This window comes from Brassica napus, chromosome C8 (genome assembly GCF_020379485.1).
Source record: "Brassica napus cultivar Da-Ae chromosome C8, Da-Ae, whole genome shotgun sequence".
Taxonomy (NCBI): Eukaryota; Viridiplantae; Streptophyta; class Magnoliopsida; order Brassicales; family Brassicaceae; genus Brassica; species Brassica napus.
Window position 1 is genome coordinate 39,512,128 of NC_063451.1, and position 17,055 is coordinate 39,529,182.

Sequence of the window (17,055 nt, forward strand, 5' to 3'; positions counted from 1 at the left end):
TTAAAACCCTTATTTTTTTTCCATAATCATGTATATTTGCCTTTAAATTTTTAGTAAAAGAAGGGACATATGCTCTCAGCTGCAACATAGTCTTCGTCTTGCTGCTGCTCATAAGCCAATCAAACGGTTAGAAACCACGGTCCTAGATCCATGAATGATTAATTGACATACTTGTCTTCTCCTATATCTTAACAAGGTGGTGATGATGCAACAAAAGCCGGAGAAGTTCAAAATGTATAATCCAAGAAGCACCTGGAAACATCAAGGCCGCTGGGAGTCAATCAAGCAAGCAGCTCTGCAGGGGGATAAGGCCGCTGAATAGAATGTTGAATTATGCCTTGAGGTTCGCGATCGAGGCGTCATGGAACGGGCTATCTCTTGCAGGGCAGCTCTGTGCAACTAGAAACAAGGCCGAGCAGAATGTGCAACTAGGGAATGTCATGAATGCTCTTGGACTACAGTTTGAAGTAGAATACGAAAATGTTGAAGATCTAAGATATGGAAAGATTGTAATCATGACAGACCAGGTATTCTTCAGACAATTTCATCTATTTCCTATCTTTAGCAACTAGTCTCACTTCTTTCCTTTAGGATTGTGATGGTACTCATATCAAAGCTCTTCTAATCAAGTTCTGGCCAAAGTTACTTAAGTCGACTCCTCCCTTTATTAACGATCTCTTGACACCACGTATCAAGGTAAGTAGCTTGTTTGAATAAAATATTCTATCTAGTGTAAATAAAACCTCTACCTTGTTTAACTAGGCTACTCAAAAAGAAAACTCAGAAGTCCAAACATTTTCTTCCTTGCTATTGTACAACAAATGGAAAACAAACATGGCTCCAAATGGAAAATAAGTCACTTCAGGGTTTGCCTTTTTATTTTAGTGGTTATCTTTCGCTAATGTCTTTATTTCTACTAACAAGCTGTATTTGCAGGGTTTGGGTTCAATCTCCCCTAAAGAGAGCTTAGAGTACTTTAAAAATCCGTTTATCAAAGTTGATGCAGTTGTCCTCTTTCAAACGATGATTGAGTCTCGTCCTCTTCCTACGGTCATTGATTTCAATAGATTGTTTAGTGCAGTGGCCAGAACAAAACAGTATGACCTCGTTTTAGCTCTCTGCAAGCAATTGGAACTGCACATGACCACTACACGCTGAGTATTGTCATCAATTGCTTCTGCCGTCGCCGGCAACTCGGTTTTGCTTTTTCTGTGATGGGGAAGATGTTGAAGCTTGGGTATGAGCCCGGCACAGTCACATTCTCAACTTTGATAAACGGATTATGTCTTGAGGGTCGAGTTTCTGAAGCTGTGGAGTTAGTTGGTCGTATGGTGGAAATGAAGGTTATTCCAAATCTCTATCATACTCAACACTCTTGTCAATGGACTTTGTCTCAAAGGTAGAGTGTCTGAAGCAATGGCTTTGATAGATCGAATGATGGAAAACGGATGTCAACCTGATCTGTTTACCTATGGTCCGATTTTGAACAGAATGTGTAAGTCAGGGAACATTGCCTCGGCCTTAGATCTGATCAGAAAGATGGAACATAGAAAGGTCAAGCTCAATGCTGCCATATACAATATCATCATTGACAGTCTTTGCAAAGATGGGAGCCTCGACGAAATGGCAACCAAAGGGATCAAAGCAGATGTCTTTACCTACAACTCTCTCATAGGAGGCTTCTGTAGTGCTGGTAGATGGGATGACGGCGCACAGTTGCTGAGAGATATGATTACAAGTGAAATCACCCCTAACATCGTCACTTTCAGTGTGTTGAGGCATAGATCCTGATACCATTACATGTACTTCTTTGATATATGGGTTTTGCAATGAAAAGCGCTTGGATGAAGCCAACCAGATGATGGAACTGATGGTTACCAAGGGATGCGATCCGAATATCGTGACGTTTAATATCCTAATAAACGGATATTGTAAGGCTAAACGGGTTGATGAAGGTATGAGACTTTTCTAAGAGGGGTGGTTGCCGATACAGTGACTTATAGCACTCTCATCCAAGGGTTTTGTCAATCTGGGCAACTTAATGTGGCCAAGGAACAAGGAACTCTTCCAAGAGATGGTTTCTGAAGGTGTTCATCCTAGTATTATGACTTACGGTATTTTGCTGGATGGGTTGTGTGACAATGGCGAACTAGAAGAGGCTTTGGGAATAATTTATAAAATGCACAAGACTAAGATTGATCCTGGTATTTGTATATATAATATCATCATTCACGGGATGTGCAATGCAAGTAAGGTCGATGATGCTTGGGATCTATTCTGTAGCCTCAATTTCAAAGGAGCAAAGCCTGATGTCAAAACATACAATATAATGATTGGGGGATTATGTAGGAAGGGTTCACTGTCCGAAGCGGATGCATTGTTTAGAAAAATGGAGGAAGATGGGATTGCGCCAGACGATTGTACGTACAACACACTAGCCAGAGCACGTCTTCGAGGCAGTGACAAAAGCAATTCAGTTGAACTCATCGAAGAAATGAAGAGTAATGGATTCTCAGCAGATGCTTCCACTGTAAAGTTGGTTATGGATATGCTATCGAGTGGTGAATTGGACAAAAGCTTTCTAGATATGCTTTCTGGTCCTTCTCGAGAGATATCATCATCGTTGGATTGAAATAAATCTTCTTGTGGCGCTGAGAATTCAATGAATCGTCAAAGTCCCGCTGGAATCATATCCTCCTCCAGGTCTTGCGTGTTTCTGGTCAATCTTGGTTAACTCATTGTGTCCGGTATATGAAGCTATAATTGAGAGTTTGAGATTTATGTTTTGCTTTCTTTTTTTTTAGATTCCCTTCTGACCAATTGATTGATCCGTGACACCTTTGGAGCTTATTTGTCTGTGGGTTTGAAGGATCACTAACTAATGTTTTTGGTTCATTGAACCAGTCAGTTTCTGTTTCTGATGTTTGGAAATATTAGTAGGATCAAATGATATCCTGATCAGAACCAGATTCCTTGAGTTAACGTTTGGATAAGTGAGTTGAATTTAGACATTTACTGTTCCCTTGCCAACCTAGAGTTGACTTCGTATTGATCCTTAGTTTTAGGTCTCTGAGTACTCTTTTGATCTTCTAAGAAAGGTTCTTGGCATCTGTGGATTACTGATGATTTTTAGAGCTATTATTCACAATAACCACTCTTCTGGACATGATCTTTCACTTCCCAACGAATCTAGTGGCTCTCTTCAGACCTGCCTAATAGCTATACGGTAGAGTTTTTTTGTCAAGATCATCTATGTTCACTCTAGTCAAAAACCTTATGTGGTAAAAGAGTTGTGATTGCCTTAAAGTAGCCCAAATCTTCTGTTGGTGTATTCATGTTGTTAACCTAAATTTCACCCTAACCATATCGTTCCTTCTGCTTATTAATTCTCTTGTGCTCTCGTTAACTGTTATCTTATTTTCTAGTTTTCACCATTTACAGTCACATCATATGCTCAATCTAAGACATATGCTTATAGCTCTGTCTGTCTTATGTACTATTAATGTTTCATTGTTTGATAGTGCTTATGTTTGAGAGTGGACTATTTCCACAACTTCTATGACGAAAAACAGGTTTCTTGTGTATTTTCTTTTTAATTTAATGAAATATCTACACATTTTGATAAACTTAAACCTTTTGTTGATATGATTTATTTGAATATCTACATCTTTGTACAGCTAATTGTCTTTAGATTCCAAAGTTCAATAAAAACAAAAAAACTCTGTAGTAACAGAGATCAGAAACAAAGTACAATGTAACTAAAAGAAAAAAGGCTTGGAGTTTAAAAACAGAATCCGTTCTTGTCTGAAAACGAAAGTACAAGAGCTAACGAACGACATGAAACAAAACCAACACGGAGACTAAAGAATCGTAACACATGGCGGTGCATCTTTTCTAGCCCCAACCACTGTTCGGTAAAGGTAAAGCCTATCAACCTTCTCTCTTTCATCTTCTTCATTCCTCTCCATCAGATCATTATTCTCATTCTCATTAATGATCTCCACGTTAAGCCACGGCGCGTTTCTCGCCAGCCTCTTGCACCCACCGAGCGTTACTTCACAAGACGACATCCAAAGGGATCGCATTGTTCTGTACTTATCAACATCAGCAAGAAGCGCAGCGTTCCCAAACGGACTGTCTCTTATCTCCAGCTTCCTCATCTTTTTACACCCATTCAACACATACAGCATCCCTTTGTCCGTGTCCCCAGCAAAAGCTATCGAAAGCATCTCCAGCTGTTCAGCGTACATACCGATGTAGAGGAAGACTTTGTCTGTTAACAAACCCGAGACAGAGAGGCGTCTTAGACCCTTGCAGGCTTGCACAATGGCACCAAAGCCTTCGTCTAGTGACTGAGATGTGGTGTGGTCTGGTTTGTTTGGCTCGAGGATGCATAGCCTGAACCGGATGAAGTTCGGACAGTTTTTCGCCACGGTTATGAGCGCTGCGTTTGTCATTTGTTTGCAGAAGTAGAGGATGGAGTGGAGTTTAGGGCAGCCTGCTGAGATTGCAACTAGTCCAATCTCGGTCACAGCTGTGTCGTTGTCTTCTTCGTCGTGTAAATCAGAGGGGAAGACTCTCAGCTCTTGTAACTCTTTACATGTGGAAGCAACAACCTCAAGTCCTTTGTCTCCAATACTATCCAATATCTGTAGGAACAAACAACAAACAACCATTATATGTAGGCCTCAGATTTTGAACCAAACCGGACCCGCCTAACTGAAATTTCGGTTAGTTCGGTTCGATTTGGTAGGTTTTCTACAAAAGTCGGTTTACGGTTACTTCGGTTTTATTCTTTTTAAAAAAAAAATTAAATCCAACTATACCAAAACCCTGAACCAAACCAACTGAACTAACCAAATTTCGAATCAAACTAACCGAAATAACTAAACTAACCGAAATATTTAACCAAAATTATCCTAAATTTTAACAAAATCAAAAACTTTGGTAGAAATTTTCAAAAACCGAACTTTATTTCGGGTTAATTTAGTAAGATTAATGTTGAACCAAACTAACCGAAAGCCCGAACTACCAGAACTAACCAAACCCACAAGCCTAATTATATGTAATGAACTCATTAGTTCAAACTTACCCATAACCGTTGGAGTCTCTTGCAGAACTGAATAAACCTTATGAGGTGGTTCCCTTGGATCTCAGCTGCATAGCTGAGGTTCAAGGAGGTAAGGTTTTGACATATCGGATAAAACGCAGAGAGACAAAGTGGAGCAACCTCTGAGAACCCCGACAAGCTTCTCAACTCAGTACATTTTTTAATAGCAGCCATGAGCTTCATAAAAGACTCTTGATCCGGCTCATTCTCATAAGACCCTACTCCCAAATCCACCAGCTGAGGAGCACAGCTCATTAGCCTAGTGAGCGCATCGAGCGGCACCGCACGGTTCACCTTCAAGCTCTCCAGGTTTGGTGACCTCGCGACGAGTCTCTCTAGAGCAGCAAGATTGGTTTCTCCTTTGAGACACGAGAAGTTTAAAGAGGTAAGAGCGGTAGAGCTCTCAGGAAAACAGTTTAGCCATTGACCTCTGTGATCCTCGATCTCATTCTCTTGCAAGTCAAGCTCACGAAGATGCCTAATAACATCCGACACACTACATTGTTATCTCAATTAAAGAGATGAAATGTTATGTTGCCATGACACTGATCTTACCTGCAATTAGCAGCAACGGAGGCTAAGCCATCAGTAGTGAACCCTTCACAGCTAACAAGCACTAAAGACTTGAAACTCGCGAAGGAACGCGAAAGAAGCTCGAGGCTTTCGTCAGAGACAACCATCCTCTTCAACCTAAGCTCCTGGAGCCCCACGCGTGCCTTAGCCAACGCAACGATCCAAGGGTGAACGAAGCCTCCCCATTCGTGAGGAACCAAGTTGAAGTCAGCGAAATGAGGCTTCCCTTTGAGAGTCAACGATCTGAGAGATGGGAACCTCTCTATTAGCCTCTCCGGGTTGATTGCGTAGCAGTTTCCGATGAACACTCTCTTCCTGCTACACCTCTCGATCTTGTGCCACGATTTGCTTACGAGGGAGATCGAGTTCCTGTCTTTGTGAGAGGATATGAAGTCGAAGATGTGCTCAATCACCTCGTCTGGGAAGTAATTCATCTCCCCTCCCCCCCTTATTAGATCAAGAACATGAGCTCGAGATCCACACACTTCCAGCTAAGCTCGTGGATTTGAATTTCAGCTCAAGAACAGAGTGCTCTGTAGGAAACAGAGTCGTGTAAAGTCCCGAGCTTTGATAAACAGAGATCTTTAGACTCTATAAAGGATGAAGCTTTTAGATTCAGATCTACAGGGGAATAGATAAGAAGAAGAAGAAGAACAGAGGAACTCAACGAGGAAAACGTTGAAAATGAAGGAGAATCATGAATCGAATCTAAAGATAAACTCTGGACTGCTTCGTCCAATGATGATGAGATGATCAGAGAGAGAAGAGAAGAGAGAGGAGAGATCACGCAAGCAAAGCAAAGCAAAGCTTCTCTCTTTTTCTCTCTCTCTTTCTTTCTCTGTGCAAAGATAAAACAGAGGGAAAAAAGCCAACCAAGCTGACCAAAAACTAACTATGGTTAGGTTTAAGCTTTTGAGAGGGTTTGATGATTCAACGGTGGAGATTGGTTCGAAGGATTAGCCACCAAAGGAATCTTGACCGTTGAATAGTTAGTCTGTGTTTGACACCACTGGTTTTAACAAGGCCTTTCGCGAAAGAGAAAGGGTGAAGTGATGTCTTAGTGTCAGAACAAGGGACATGTTTCAAAAAGCCCTTAACTTTTCATATTATTACGACATTGCCACGTAAAACATAATATTCCATTTACTCACCGATTAATCAATATTCGTTTAATTAGTGATTAATTTTAAAAAGATTCAATGGTTGTTAGAAAGTGCAGCAATTAGGAAACTAATAAAATCAATCGTACAGTACTCCTACTGCATCAAGTATATGCGTTTAGACACGTTACATGTATGTAAGCTTATAAATTAAATAATCAGTCATATAAAGTCCATGATTAATATTTAATCAAATAAAAATTAGTTCATTATCTATGGGATAAACAAGAAAATGAGAAGCAAGGCTGGCTGAATTTTTTCTTTGGACGATGACACCATTGATGGATTTGCGGGATTTTAAGGTCATTAAATTTTCAATAGTTTTCTTAATATTACATTTTCTAACCAAATAAATCCAAAAAACTAATCAAACTCCCATCTTTTAAAACTCTTTTGAAAACAAATCGTGATCTAATGTTCAATTAATAAGAGATTTAAGTAGTAGTTTAATATTTTATTCTCGGCTGAAAATTGATCCTAACTATGTTTTGTTTCTATTAGGTAGATATAGAACATTTTAAAATAATTCCAGAAGATATAGACAAAATCTCAAGACAACAAACATTAAGAAACACATATAAAAGGAACAAAATATAAAGTGGCATAGGCTTCATAATCAAACCCAATAATAGACCCACTTGCAAATTATTACATGAAGAGATAGGGGTAATAACGAAGAGAACACAAATCATGATTACTGGTTGAAAGCTGAGAATCATTTATCTTTGCTTAGCTAATGTTCAACATTGGTAAGTAATTAGGAGAACGTCTACAATCACATAATATCAAACTAATTGCCCGTCATAATCCTCAGAGAATTTCCTCATTGGATGTCTTACGTGAAAACAAGAGTCATTCATTATATCGCTAGCTTATTAGCAAGTGAAACCAGTTTCTTATTCTGTTAATCTCATGTACATATTTCTCTACGCTTGACATTCTTGATTGTTATCCTCTGATGTATTACTCATGATAGATAGTTTCAGGATTTATCAGATTTTCACAAAATTTGATAGGAATGTTAATTTTATCCCCAAAAAACTGTTATATTTACTGTATAGAAAGGGGGGCGAGTGATGATTTCACCTCTCTTGACCCATCATATGCTACAATGGCTGCCATGTGAAGGCCACGTCTCTCTCTTTATCTCATCACTTTTTAGTAATCATCTCCATTTTCACCATCGACCCAAAATTTCACCAGCTATAAGTGGTTTTAGTTGACTCAGATAATGCTTTATATTATTGGATTTTGCTGTTCAACCAACCTCCGTTTCACCTTTAGTTAATGCGGGTAAATTATCTGGTAAATTTCGGTGTGGATGTGACATACACCTCACCCTCCTGATTTTATAATCCTAAGATTTTATCTTTTTTCTGGTTCAATTACACATGCATGTTTTTTTCCAACAAATACAGACTATATAGACCTTGCATACATACATATATAATATTTTAAGTAACTTTTGAATAATTTCTTCTTCTAGAACTCTTATCTTAAAGTTATAAAAAATAACTCTTTATCTCATTTATATTTTCTCAACTTTTTGTTGGTTCATGAGATTCCTTTTTCCTTTTATCCTATGAAGCCGAAGGCTAAATTCGAAGGCCCAAAAAGCAGAGACTCATGATGACGCATGTCTCAATTATTCATACACATACAAACAACATTACACGCATTTCACCACCATACCAACCACACATATCATATCATATACACATCGGCTTAAATAAATATGTATGAATCTTCAATATGAGATTCGGAAAGGAACCCTTTTCAGTTCTCATTGTCACTCCCTAGTGGTCCAGTTCTTTGTTTTTTTATTAGTGGCATCAAAAACATAAGAGATATGATGATATTCTCCTGACAAAAAAAATCTGTAACTCATATATTTGAACTATACGAATCTATGGAGAACATCTTAACCTTTCAGAGATATTCGCTGCGACAAACATAGATGTAGTTGAGTAGCTTTAGCTTACAAAATAAAGCGTACAAAGGACCCTCACAAGTTCAAAGGAATCACAAACTAAGAAAGCTCTAAATACCACACACACTTGTGGTAAAAAAAGAAGAAGAAAGCTCCACATACCAATCATAGAACAACTTTAACATCCCCTTATAAAATTATAATCCAATGGGTTGTATTTAGTCCCTTCACTAAGGTTAAATACATAAGGACTAGTATGAGAAATAAAAGTTTGCATCTTTACTCACCATCGGCATCAAAAGAAGAGCATTGCCAATATAATGTCAGTTTCTTCAACTAGTTTAGCTTGCTCACTGACCCTTACTACGAGTCTACGACTTGGGTTGCATTGCACTCAACCAAAAGGAACACGAGAACACGAGCTAGTTTATTCAAAGACTTACTTAGACGCTGCATCACTATCTAATTCAAGAATGTTTACTTCAATGCATGATGTCACTGATCATTAAGTCTAATCTCATTTCTCAGAAAAAAAAAAGGCTCATCTACGCAGCTTAAAACAAGACTTTCAAAGATCATTCACGACCTCCACTAGAGTAAACCCTTGTCACTGTACTACACATCACAAACCTTAACTTCAAAATCCTGACTCAATACTAATTTTCTCCAATGTAAAGTCACAAGCATACAAAGGAGCGAACTTTAGGCTCTCACATAATCGAGAAAAGATGAGAAATTTATGCATCAAACGTAGATAGCGAGGCACACAATGAGTTGGAATTGCAATGACATGATAGATATATATATTGGCTCACTTTGGTCCAAGCGTTGAACGTGACACAAACTCTCTTAAGAATCAAAGGAACTACATCTTGATTTCTTGACACTAACCTTCATTATAGCTAAGGAGGGAGCTTTAAGCATCGCTATCGTCACTACTATCATCATCATCCTCGTGGTTTCCGCTACGGTCATTGGAGATGTAGACTCCAGGCTGGATCGATCGTCTCCTAGTCCTCGACGGAAGGATATTATCCAAATCCACCTCCGCCAAAGGATCGTCAGACAAATCGCTTTCATCGTACTCATCACCATCTTCGTCGTCGTCGTCGTCATCATCGCTATCGTCACTTTCATCAACTTCGATCAGTTTTCCTTTTCCTTTGTCCTCTCTCGATATGCCTTTACCTTTCCTGTCGATCTCAACTTCAATCGAATCCTCTTCTTCTTCGTCTTCATATCCAACTCCATCGCCTTGCTTCTCTTCCGCTGTATGATCGTCGGGCACGCCGTTCTCATCTTTCTCAAGCGAAATCGATGATTCTGTTCCAATTTTCAGATTCTCGACGCCGGACTCAGAATCAGCAGAACTCGACGACGAAGGGTTAAGCTTCTGAGCCTTGTTCGCCACATTATCCTGCTCTTGGCAACAGAGATCCGATTTCCTCTTCGCTGGAAACGAGGAGTCCTGTTGATTCTCAACGTCCGCCATAGATGAATCGATCGTCTTCTTCGCGCTACAGAGACTTGCGGTTGCTTCGAGGAAGATGGAACAAATGCTGTAATGGACCACAAGGGATCAAAATAATCTCATATGGACCTCTTGCCTTTTTATTTTAAAAATGAATTAAAATTAAATCAAAAATAGGAGGAAAAGACCATGAAGCCTAGAAAGTTCTACTTATTTACTAACCCAACCACACACTATCCTAACCCACTAACCCGATCCTACTCAATTGATCCCTAAATCTCCAAATCTTTGTTTCTCAAACATCCTCCCTCTCACGATTTTCACCTTCATCTTTCATTACTATTTTTTCAAAATCAAACTAAAATCATGTAACATCCACCTGATTCCTCTTGTGTTACTCAATTTTATCTATTCCATAATCAATCATGATTCATAATGTTAAGAACCCAGATTTTAATTTTTTTTTATTTCATATCAAAATTGTTTCATCTCATTATCCAAATCAAAATCGAAAAATTCTTCAAACTTTATGAAATTTCATTCTTATCCCAAATCGATCAATTCTCCATCTTTCTCAATCCATTTTCTCTTATATAAAATTGAATCTCGTGTTCAATGTACAAAATTTCCGACAATGAAAAACACAGAGTATTACTAGTACAACTAGTACAACTGAAACTAATATAACTGGTACAACTAGAACGTGAATAACTAATACAACTACAACAAATTTAGCTAGTATGACTAATATAATTAGAACGTGTATAACTAGTATAACTTTACCATTAATATGGTATATTAGCTTTTTGTTTTCAGCATGCGAATGATGTTATAGAAGAGGATGATGTAGAACCAATGAAAAAGTTGGTATAATCTTCCACTATATGGATTTGTCGAAATATGTTTAAAGTTATTTTATAATATTTATTTGGATAGTTATTGTTCACCAATTGTACCAGTTGTACTAGTTATACTATTTACGGAAAAAATTATCTTCACATGTAGTTCAACCATAATGTTTAAAATATGATACACGTTTAAAAAATGATGCACAATACAAGATGAAATAACATAGTTGTACTAGTAATTGAATTGTATTGGTTTGTATATTGTTGTACCAGTTTGTACATAGTTATACTTTGGCATTGAAATCGAAAAAACTAGTTGTACCATGTATATTTACTACAATTTTACAATTAATATGATTATATTTAATTTTTGTTTTCAACGTATGAATGATATTTTAGAAAGGGATGATGTATCACCAATGAAAATATTGGTTTAATTTTCATGGATGTGTCAAAATATGTTAATAGTTTGTTTATATAATATTTGTTTTGATAATGATTTATTTTACCATTTGTACTAGTTGTATTATATATGGAAGAAAATTATCTTCACGTTTTTGCTCCCGAAGCCAAATAAGACAACTGCCAAGTGAGAAAAGATTGCAGTTTAAGATCTGGAAGAGTATAGTCCAAAATATAATTAATGCATAAGCCATCACGAGTTTGAAAAAAATACATAAACATTAATATTTGGTATTTGGACTACAACAATAATAGTTTAACCGGTTTAACTACAGTAGTACTATTACTAGTTTAATTGTGGCAACACTTGATTTGTGTTTTTCTAGTGTTGGTTAGTAGGTTTATCGCCTCAAAGTTCATTTTCTTGATATGGACATGAAAATATTACAAGAAATAGAGCAATTGTAATCACATACACAAAAAGAACATGGTGAAACTTGCATATTTTGATATAAAATATGATATACATATGTTTGTTGTATCTACAAATTTGATTTCAAATAGTTTTTGATTCTTATGTTTGCAAATTCGTACATTTCACTCAGTTTATTATTTAATTCTATTTTATAATTTAAATTTTTTCCTACAAAAAAATAAATCTTCAAAAATTTATGAAGTTTTTAAAAAATTATAAAATTTATAATCCCAATACCATCAGTTTTTTTAATATCTATTTTTTTTATAAATATTATTTAGTTTTACGTGTTGTATTTACGTACCTAACAAATTTTTCTCTTAATTTTATCGACTTTGATTTAATGTATTTCAACCAAAAGAAATAGATAACAGGTTAAACTACACAAAAATATCTAGGAATAGTACTATTAGTACAACAACTTGATTTAATATTCAACCATAATGTTTAAGACATGATACACGTTTAAAATGTAATGCACAATATAAAATGAAATAACACAGTTGTACCACTTCATTATGTGTACATGTCTGTGCCCCAATAAAATGAAATCATAAATTTTGTTAAAATACATTTCATGTATGTTTTCCAAAAATTATGTGGACAAAGAAGTTAACAAACCTTAAAAGTATAAGGTAGATTATGCAAACTTATGTGATTGTGTTAGATTTGCAAAAAAAAAAAACCCCCCATGAAATATCATAAGGAACCTTTATAAATACTTTACAATTTAGCCACTTTATTGATTTTTTTCATATGACATACTCGAAGGAATATTTAAATTTCAAAACCTGAGTAGTTGTACTAGTTATATCAGTATTACTAGTCCGGTAAATACATTTCATAACTGTTAAAATACATTTCATGTATGTTTTCCATAAATTATGTAGACAAACAAGTTAATAAACCTTAAAAGTATAAGGTAGATCATGTAAACTAATATATAATAAAAAAATATACCAAATTTTTTATATGTTTAGTTTTAGGAGTTGTACCAATTTTTTCACATTATAACTTTGTAAATATATTTTTGATGTTTATTTTTCATAATAATATGGTCAATCTAATTAACAAACCTTAAAAGTATAAGATATCTTATATAAAATTGGTAGTGTGATTTAATAATTTAACAATAATTGAAGAACCTCAGAAAAAATAGATGAAATTTATCATCATATGTAAAAAATGATTTAATAGTTGAGTTAAGTAGCTGCAAATTGTACATAAATTATAACATTTATATACTAGTTGTACCAATTATATTATTTTTTAACATGTATAGTTGTATGAGTTATACTAGTTGTACCTAGTCGAATGAGAGAATGAAATAATGAAAATCGTGTGGCTCTGAGTTATTTATGCATCAGATTAAAGAGGGGGAGAGGATAGAGAATGAGAGATCTGTGAAAGCGTGTGGCCAAGATTAAAACATAGAAAATATGATCAATGGCTCTGGTTGGAGTTTCATTAATGGCATTTTTGTAAATATAACATTCCTCTTTTCTTCTCTTAATCCGACGGTTGTGATTTATAGAAAGATTATAGAATCCAATGGTTCATATTATTCATTCATTAAGGGTAAAATAGTAGTTTACAATCACTTGGTCCATACAGATTTTTTTTGGATGTGTGAGACTTGTTTTTGGCCTTTTGGTCCATTTCAGATTTTAGTCCGAGGAAGATTCAGAGTTAGTTAGGGTTTCTCGATTACTTATGCAACTTCTCTTCGGTTTTAATTTATTGATTGGACTCAGCCCATTAGCCCATTAGCCCATTAGCCCAGTTTCTGTTGTGCCAGGTGGAGAACGTGCCGGGGAGATACTAAACCGGCGTAATGCTAATATCTTACCGGTTTGGTTTTCTACTTGTGAGTTTATAATTCGAACCGGTTATCCATTATGATTGAAGAAGTACAGATCCATCGGAGAAGAAGAAGAGACATTGAGAAACAATGACTTCGAGGTATTGGGTGGTGTCTCTACCAGTGAAGGACTCTTCTTCCACGTTATGGAATCGTCTCCAGGAGCAGATCTCCAAGCATTCCTTCGATACTCCAGTTTATCGGGTACTCAGATTCTGCTCGATTTGGATTGAAATTGGCAGAGATCTTCAACTATTCTCGTGTTTGTGATCTAACTTCTCGGATTGCTGTTTTCATTTTCGCAGTTCAACATTCCTAACCTTCGAGTTGGAACGTTAGATTCTCTGCTCGCCCTCGGCGATGATCTGCTCAAGGTGACTCATCTGATCACAAATTTTGATCTTTTGCGTTTTCCTTGTATTGATGATTTTTTAATGAGATGTGTGCAAGTCAAACAGCTTTGTGGAAGGAGTTTCGCAGAAGATCAGGAGACAGATCGAGGAATTGGAGAGGATCTCTGGTGTGGAGAGCAACGCTCTTACTGTTGATGGAGTTCCCGTTGATTCTTATCTCACAAGGTATCTGTTTTTTTTTTTTTTTATATTCACAAAGAGTTGATTGGTGATTTGGTGGTGACTTGTGATGTAAAGAACGAAACCTTTTTTTTTTGATTGGTGTTAAGGTTTGTCTGGGATGAAGCTAAGTACCCAACGATGTCACCTTTGAAGGAGGTTGTGGAGAATATTCAGTCTCAGGTTGCCAAGATTGAGGATGATCTCAAGGTCTTCACGCTGTTAAACCTTTACGCAGAATGATTAGTTAGCCGAATGGTTCCGTTGGTGTAATACTCTACACAATACTTTCTTTGTGAAGAGTAGTTGGTAGTTTTAGTTTTTGATTATAAACTTATTTTGGTGCTCTAATGGATTTCAGTGGTTCACATGTTGTTTAGGTTCGCGTTGCTGAATATAACAATGTCCGCGGTCAACTCAATGCCATTAACCGAAAGCAAAGTGGAAGGTAAACTTTTGTTTTCTTTCTCTTATCCATACTGTAAGAACTAAGAACAAACTATAAATCATGGGCAGTAGTTTGTAACTACAAAAAATTTAATTGCTCTCTACGATCTAGGTTCTGTTTGAAACATGTTCGACAATGTGAAGGGTTTAGCATAACACCAAGTGATTTTCCAGATTAATGCTGTTGGTTGTTATCTGCTTGGATGTTTTATATATTTTGTAGCAATGTGGCTGATCTTCCTCCAATTTCTTTTGTTACAGCTTAGCTGTTCGCGACCTCTCAAGCTTGGTTAAGCCAGAAGATATTGTCGCATCTGAACATCTCGAGACTCTTCTTGCAGTTGTTCCAAAGTATTCCCAAAAATACTGGCTAGCATGTTATGAGACATTGACCGACTTTGTGGTAAATTAATGATTTGCTGAGTTTATGGACCAAATGTGACACTATTATTTTTGACACAGGGTTTTTAATCAGTTCACTCTTATTCTTTCCAGGTTCCTAGGTCTTCGAAGAAATTGTTTGAGGATAATGAGTATGCTCTTTACACCGTCACTCTCTTTACTCGTGTTGCAGACAATTTCAGGACAAATGCTCGTGAGAAAGGGTTCCAAGTAAGTATGCTGTTCAAGCTTCTGATATCACCTTTAGAGCTACTGACTATGCAATTTAAGAGATTTTGTTAATTCTGAAAGCTTTGTTCATATATGTTGTACATCGTTCTCTTTTAGGTTCGTGATTTTGAACATAGCGTTGAAGCACAAGAGACTCGTAAACAAGAGCTAGAAAAGCTGGTTCAGGACCAGGAGAGTTTGAGAAGCTCTCTTTTGCAGTGGTGCTACACCAGTTATGGAGAGGTATTTACACATTGCTCTTATATATCATCGTAGAAATCTAACACCCATCTGATCATCGGTCTATATGTGTAGGTTTTCAGCTCATGGATGCATTTCTGTGCTGTGCGTATATTCGCTGAGAGCATAATGAGATATGGTTTACCTCCAGCTTTCTTGGTAACTTTAAAGACTCCAACCTAACTTATGTTTTTTCTAGAGAATCCCTCTAACTCCCTGACCACACGACTTTCTCTTGTTATGACTTATTTTCCAGGCATGTGTCCTATCTCCGGCTGTTAAAAGCGAGAAGAAAGTACGCTCCATTCTTGAACGCTTGTGCGATTCTACCAACAGGTGTGTTATAAGTCTCTGTCTTTGTATCGCTCTAGGCATAAAAACTGGTTAGCGTTGGAGTTATGATCTTTGTAACATAGAAATTGCAGAACTTTGAGGAGAAAAAATTATTTAGTTATGAAAGATCATTTGCCCACAAGATATAAGTGTTAGTTCATCTCTATATGTAAATAGTTTGATGAGATTTAGATTCGAGTGTTTGAGTCTGATTGTATGAAAAAAACAATGCAGTTTATACTGGAAAAGCGAGGAGGATGCAGGAGCTGGAGGAGCCATGGCTGGTTTAGCCGGTGACTCCGAGACACATCCTTATGTCTCCTTCACGATCAACCTTGCTTAGAATTGATGAGAGATGCTTTATGCTTCTTCTGCATCTCACACTTATATTTGTTTATGTTCTATATATATATATTCCATTTTATTATTCGTGATAATTTTTCGAAATAAAAGAAATAAATATGAAGGTGGCACTCAAGAGAGACATGTGAATGTAATATTATTTTGGCCGGAGTCTTTGTAGACTACAATGACTGATACTTGTGGAAGAAGAGAGGTTTGTTGACATGTTATCTGGATGCCTTTTTTTATTTATATTATTAAGCTGATTCGTTTTTACTCTCTGATTCGAGACAAACCATTTCTTTCAACATTGTAGTATAACTACCACCGGTGATGAAATTACACACCTGACGAAGTGACTATTGAACCAAAATGGAACATTGCACAATAACCTAACGTGGCTTGCAGGTATTACTTGACCAGGACTCAGGAGTAACCAAGTAGACTACAGCTTTGATGCGGCTAGTGTTAATATTTTTTTGTTTTTTTTCTTGATGCAGCAACTACATCTAAACTTACATTGACCTGGTTAATTTAGATATTGTATCAAAGCTGTAGTCTACTTGATCATTAATTTATTAGGTTTTATTATATCTTTGGTTTTATCATTGAAATTATCAATAACACCTTTTTTACAAAAAAATATCATCATTAATTAGTACTACTAACATAATATTAG

General features: G+C 36.5%; 3 protein-coding genes and 1 pseudogene across 4 annotated transcripts; 2 read left to right on the forward strand and 2 right to left on the reverse strand.

Moving 5' to 3' along the window:
* Window positions 1–29: 29 nt before the first annotated feature.
* LOC106368169 lies at window positions 30–3,861 on the forward strand (annotated as a pseudogene).
* LOC106405934 (protein AUXIN SIGNALING F-BOX 3-like) lies at window positions 3,760–6,664 on the reverse strand. Its single transcript, XM_013846490.3, has 3 exons — window positions 5,666–6,664; window positions 5,093–5,588; window positions 3,760–4,649 (listed from the first exon to the last, which is right to left on the reverse strand). Exons 1-3 carry the CDS (start codon window positions 6,115–6,117, stop codon window positions 3,861–3,863), a joined length of 1,737 nt encoding a protein of 578 aa, XP_013701944.1. The 5' UTR covers window positions 6,118–6,664; the 3' UTR covers window positions 3,760–3,860.
* Window positions 6,665–9,488: 2,824 nt separating this feature from the next.
* On the reverse strand, window positions 9,489–10,329 carry LOC106406423 (histone H2A.Z-specific chaperone CHZ1-like). The gene has a single exon (XM_013847086.3). It carries the CDS (start codon window positions 10,263–10,265, stop codon window positions 9,690–9,692), a length of 576 nt encoding a protein of 191 aa, XP_013702540.1. The 5' UTR covers window positions 10,266–10,329; the 3' UTR covers window positions 9,489–9,689.
* Window positions 10,330–13,774: 3,445 nt separating this feature from the next.
* Window positions 13,775–16,652, forward strand: LOC106368163 (V-type proton ATPase subunit C-like). 2 transcript variants are annotated; one of them, XM_013808062.3, is made up of 11 exons: window positions 13,775–14,034; window positions 14,136–14,204; window positions 14,281–14,408; window positions 14,513–14,612; window positions 14,783–14,850; window positions 15,111–15,252; window positions 15,345–15,461; window positions 15,579–15,704; window positions 15,777–15,860; window positions 15,958–16,037; window positions 16,269–16,652. In XM_013808062.3, exons 1-11 carry the CDS (start codon window positions 13,921–13,923, stop codon window positions 16,375–16,377), a joined length of 1,137 nt encoding a protein of 378 aa, XP_013663516.1. In that variant the 5' UTR covers window positions 13,775–13,920; the 3' UTR covers window positions 16,378–16,652. The 2 variants fall into 2 exon arrangements, with proteins under 2 accessions (XP_013663516.1, XP_048620735.1); XM_048764778.1 differs by having other exon boundaries at window positions 13,793–14,034; window positions 14,289–14,408.
* The last annotated feature ends 403 nt before the right edge of the window (window positions 16,653–17,055 follow it).

What these genes read in the sequence shown, in the direction of transcription:
- LOC106405934 (XM_013846490.3), bottom strand. Translation starts at nt 6,117, where the DNA reads ATGAATTACTTCCCAGACGAGGTGATTGAGCACATCTTCGACTTCATA. An exon ending in TCCGTTGCTGCTAATTGCAG is followed by an intron (nt 5,589 to 5,665) that starts GTAAGATCAGTG and finishes GGATGTTATTAG; the next exon opens with GCATCTTCGTGAGCTTGACT. An exon ending in AGAGACTCCAACGGTTATGG is followed by an intron (nt 4,650 to 5,092) that starts GTAAGTTTGAAC and finishes TTGTTCCTACAG; the next exon opens with ATATTGGATAGTATTGGAGA.
- LOC106368163 (XM_013808062.3), top strand. Translation starts at nt 13,921, where the DNA reads ATGACTTCGAGGTATTGGGTGGTGTCTCTACCAGTGAAGGACTCTTCT. An exon ending in AGACATTGACCGACTTTGTG is followed by an intron (nt 15,253 to 15,344) that starts GTAAATTAATGA and finishes TATTCTTTCCAG; the next exon opens with GTTCCTAGGTCTTCGAAGAA. An exon ending in TTGTGCGATTCTACCAACAG is followed by an intron (nt 16,038 to 16,268) that starts GTGTGTTATAAG and finishes AAAACAATGCAG; the next exon opens with TTTATACTGGAAAAGCGAGG.
- LOC106406423 (XM_013847086.3), bottom strand. Translation starts at nt 10,265, where the DNA reads ATGGCGGACGTTGAGAATCAACAGGACTCCTCGTTTCCAGCGAAGAGG.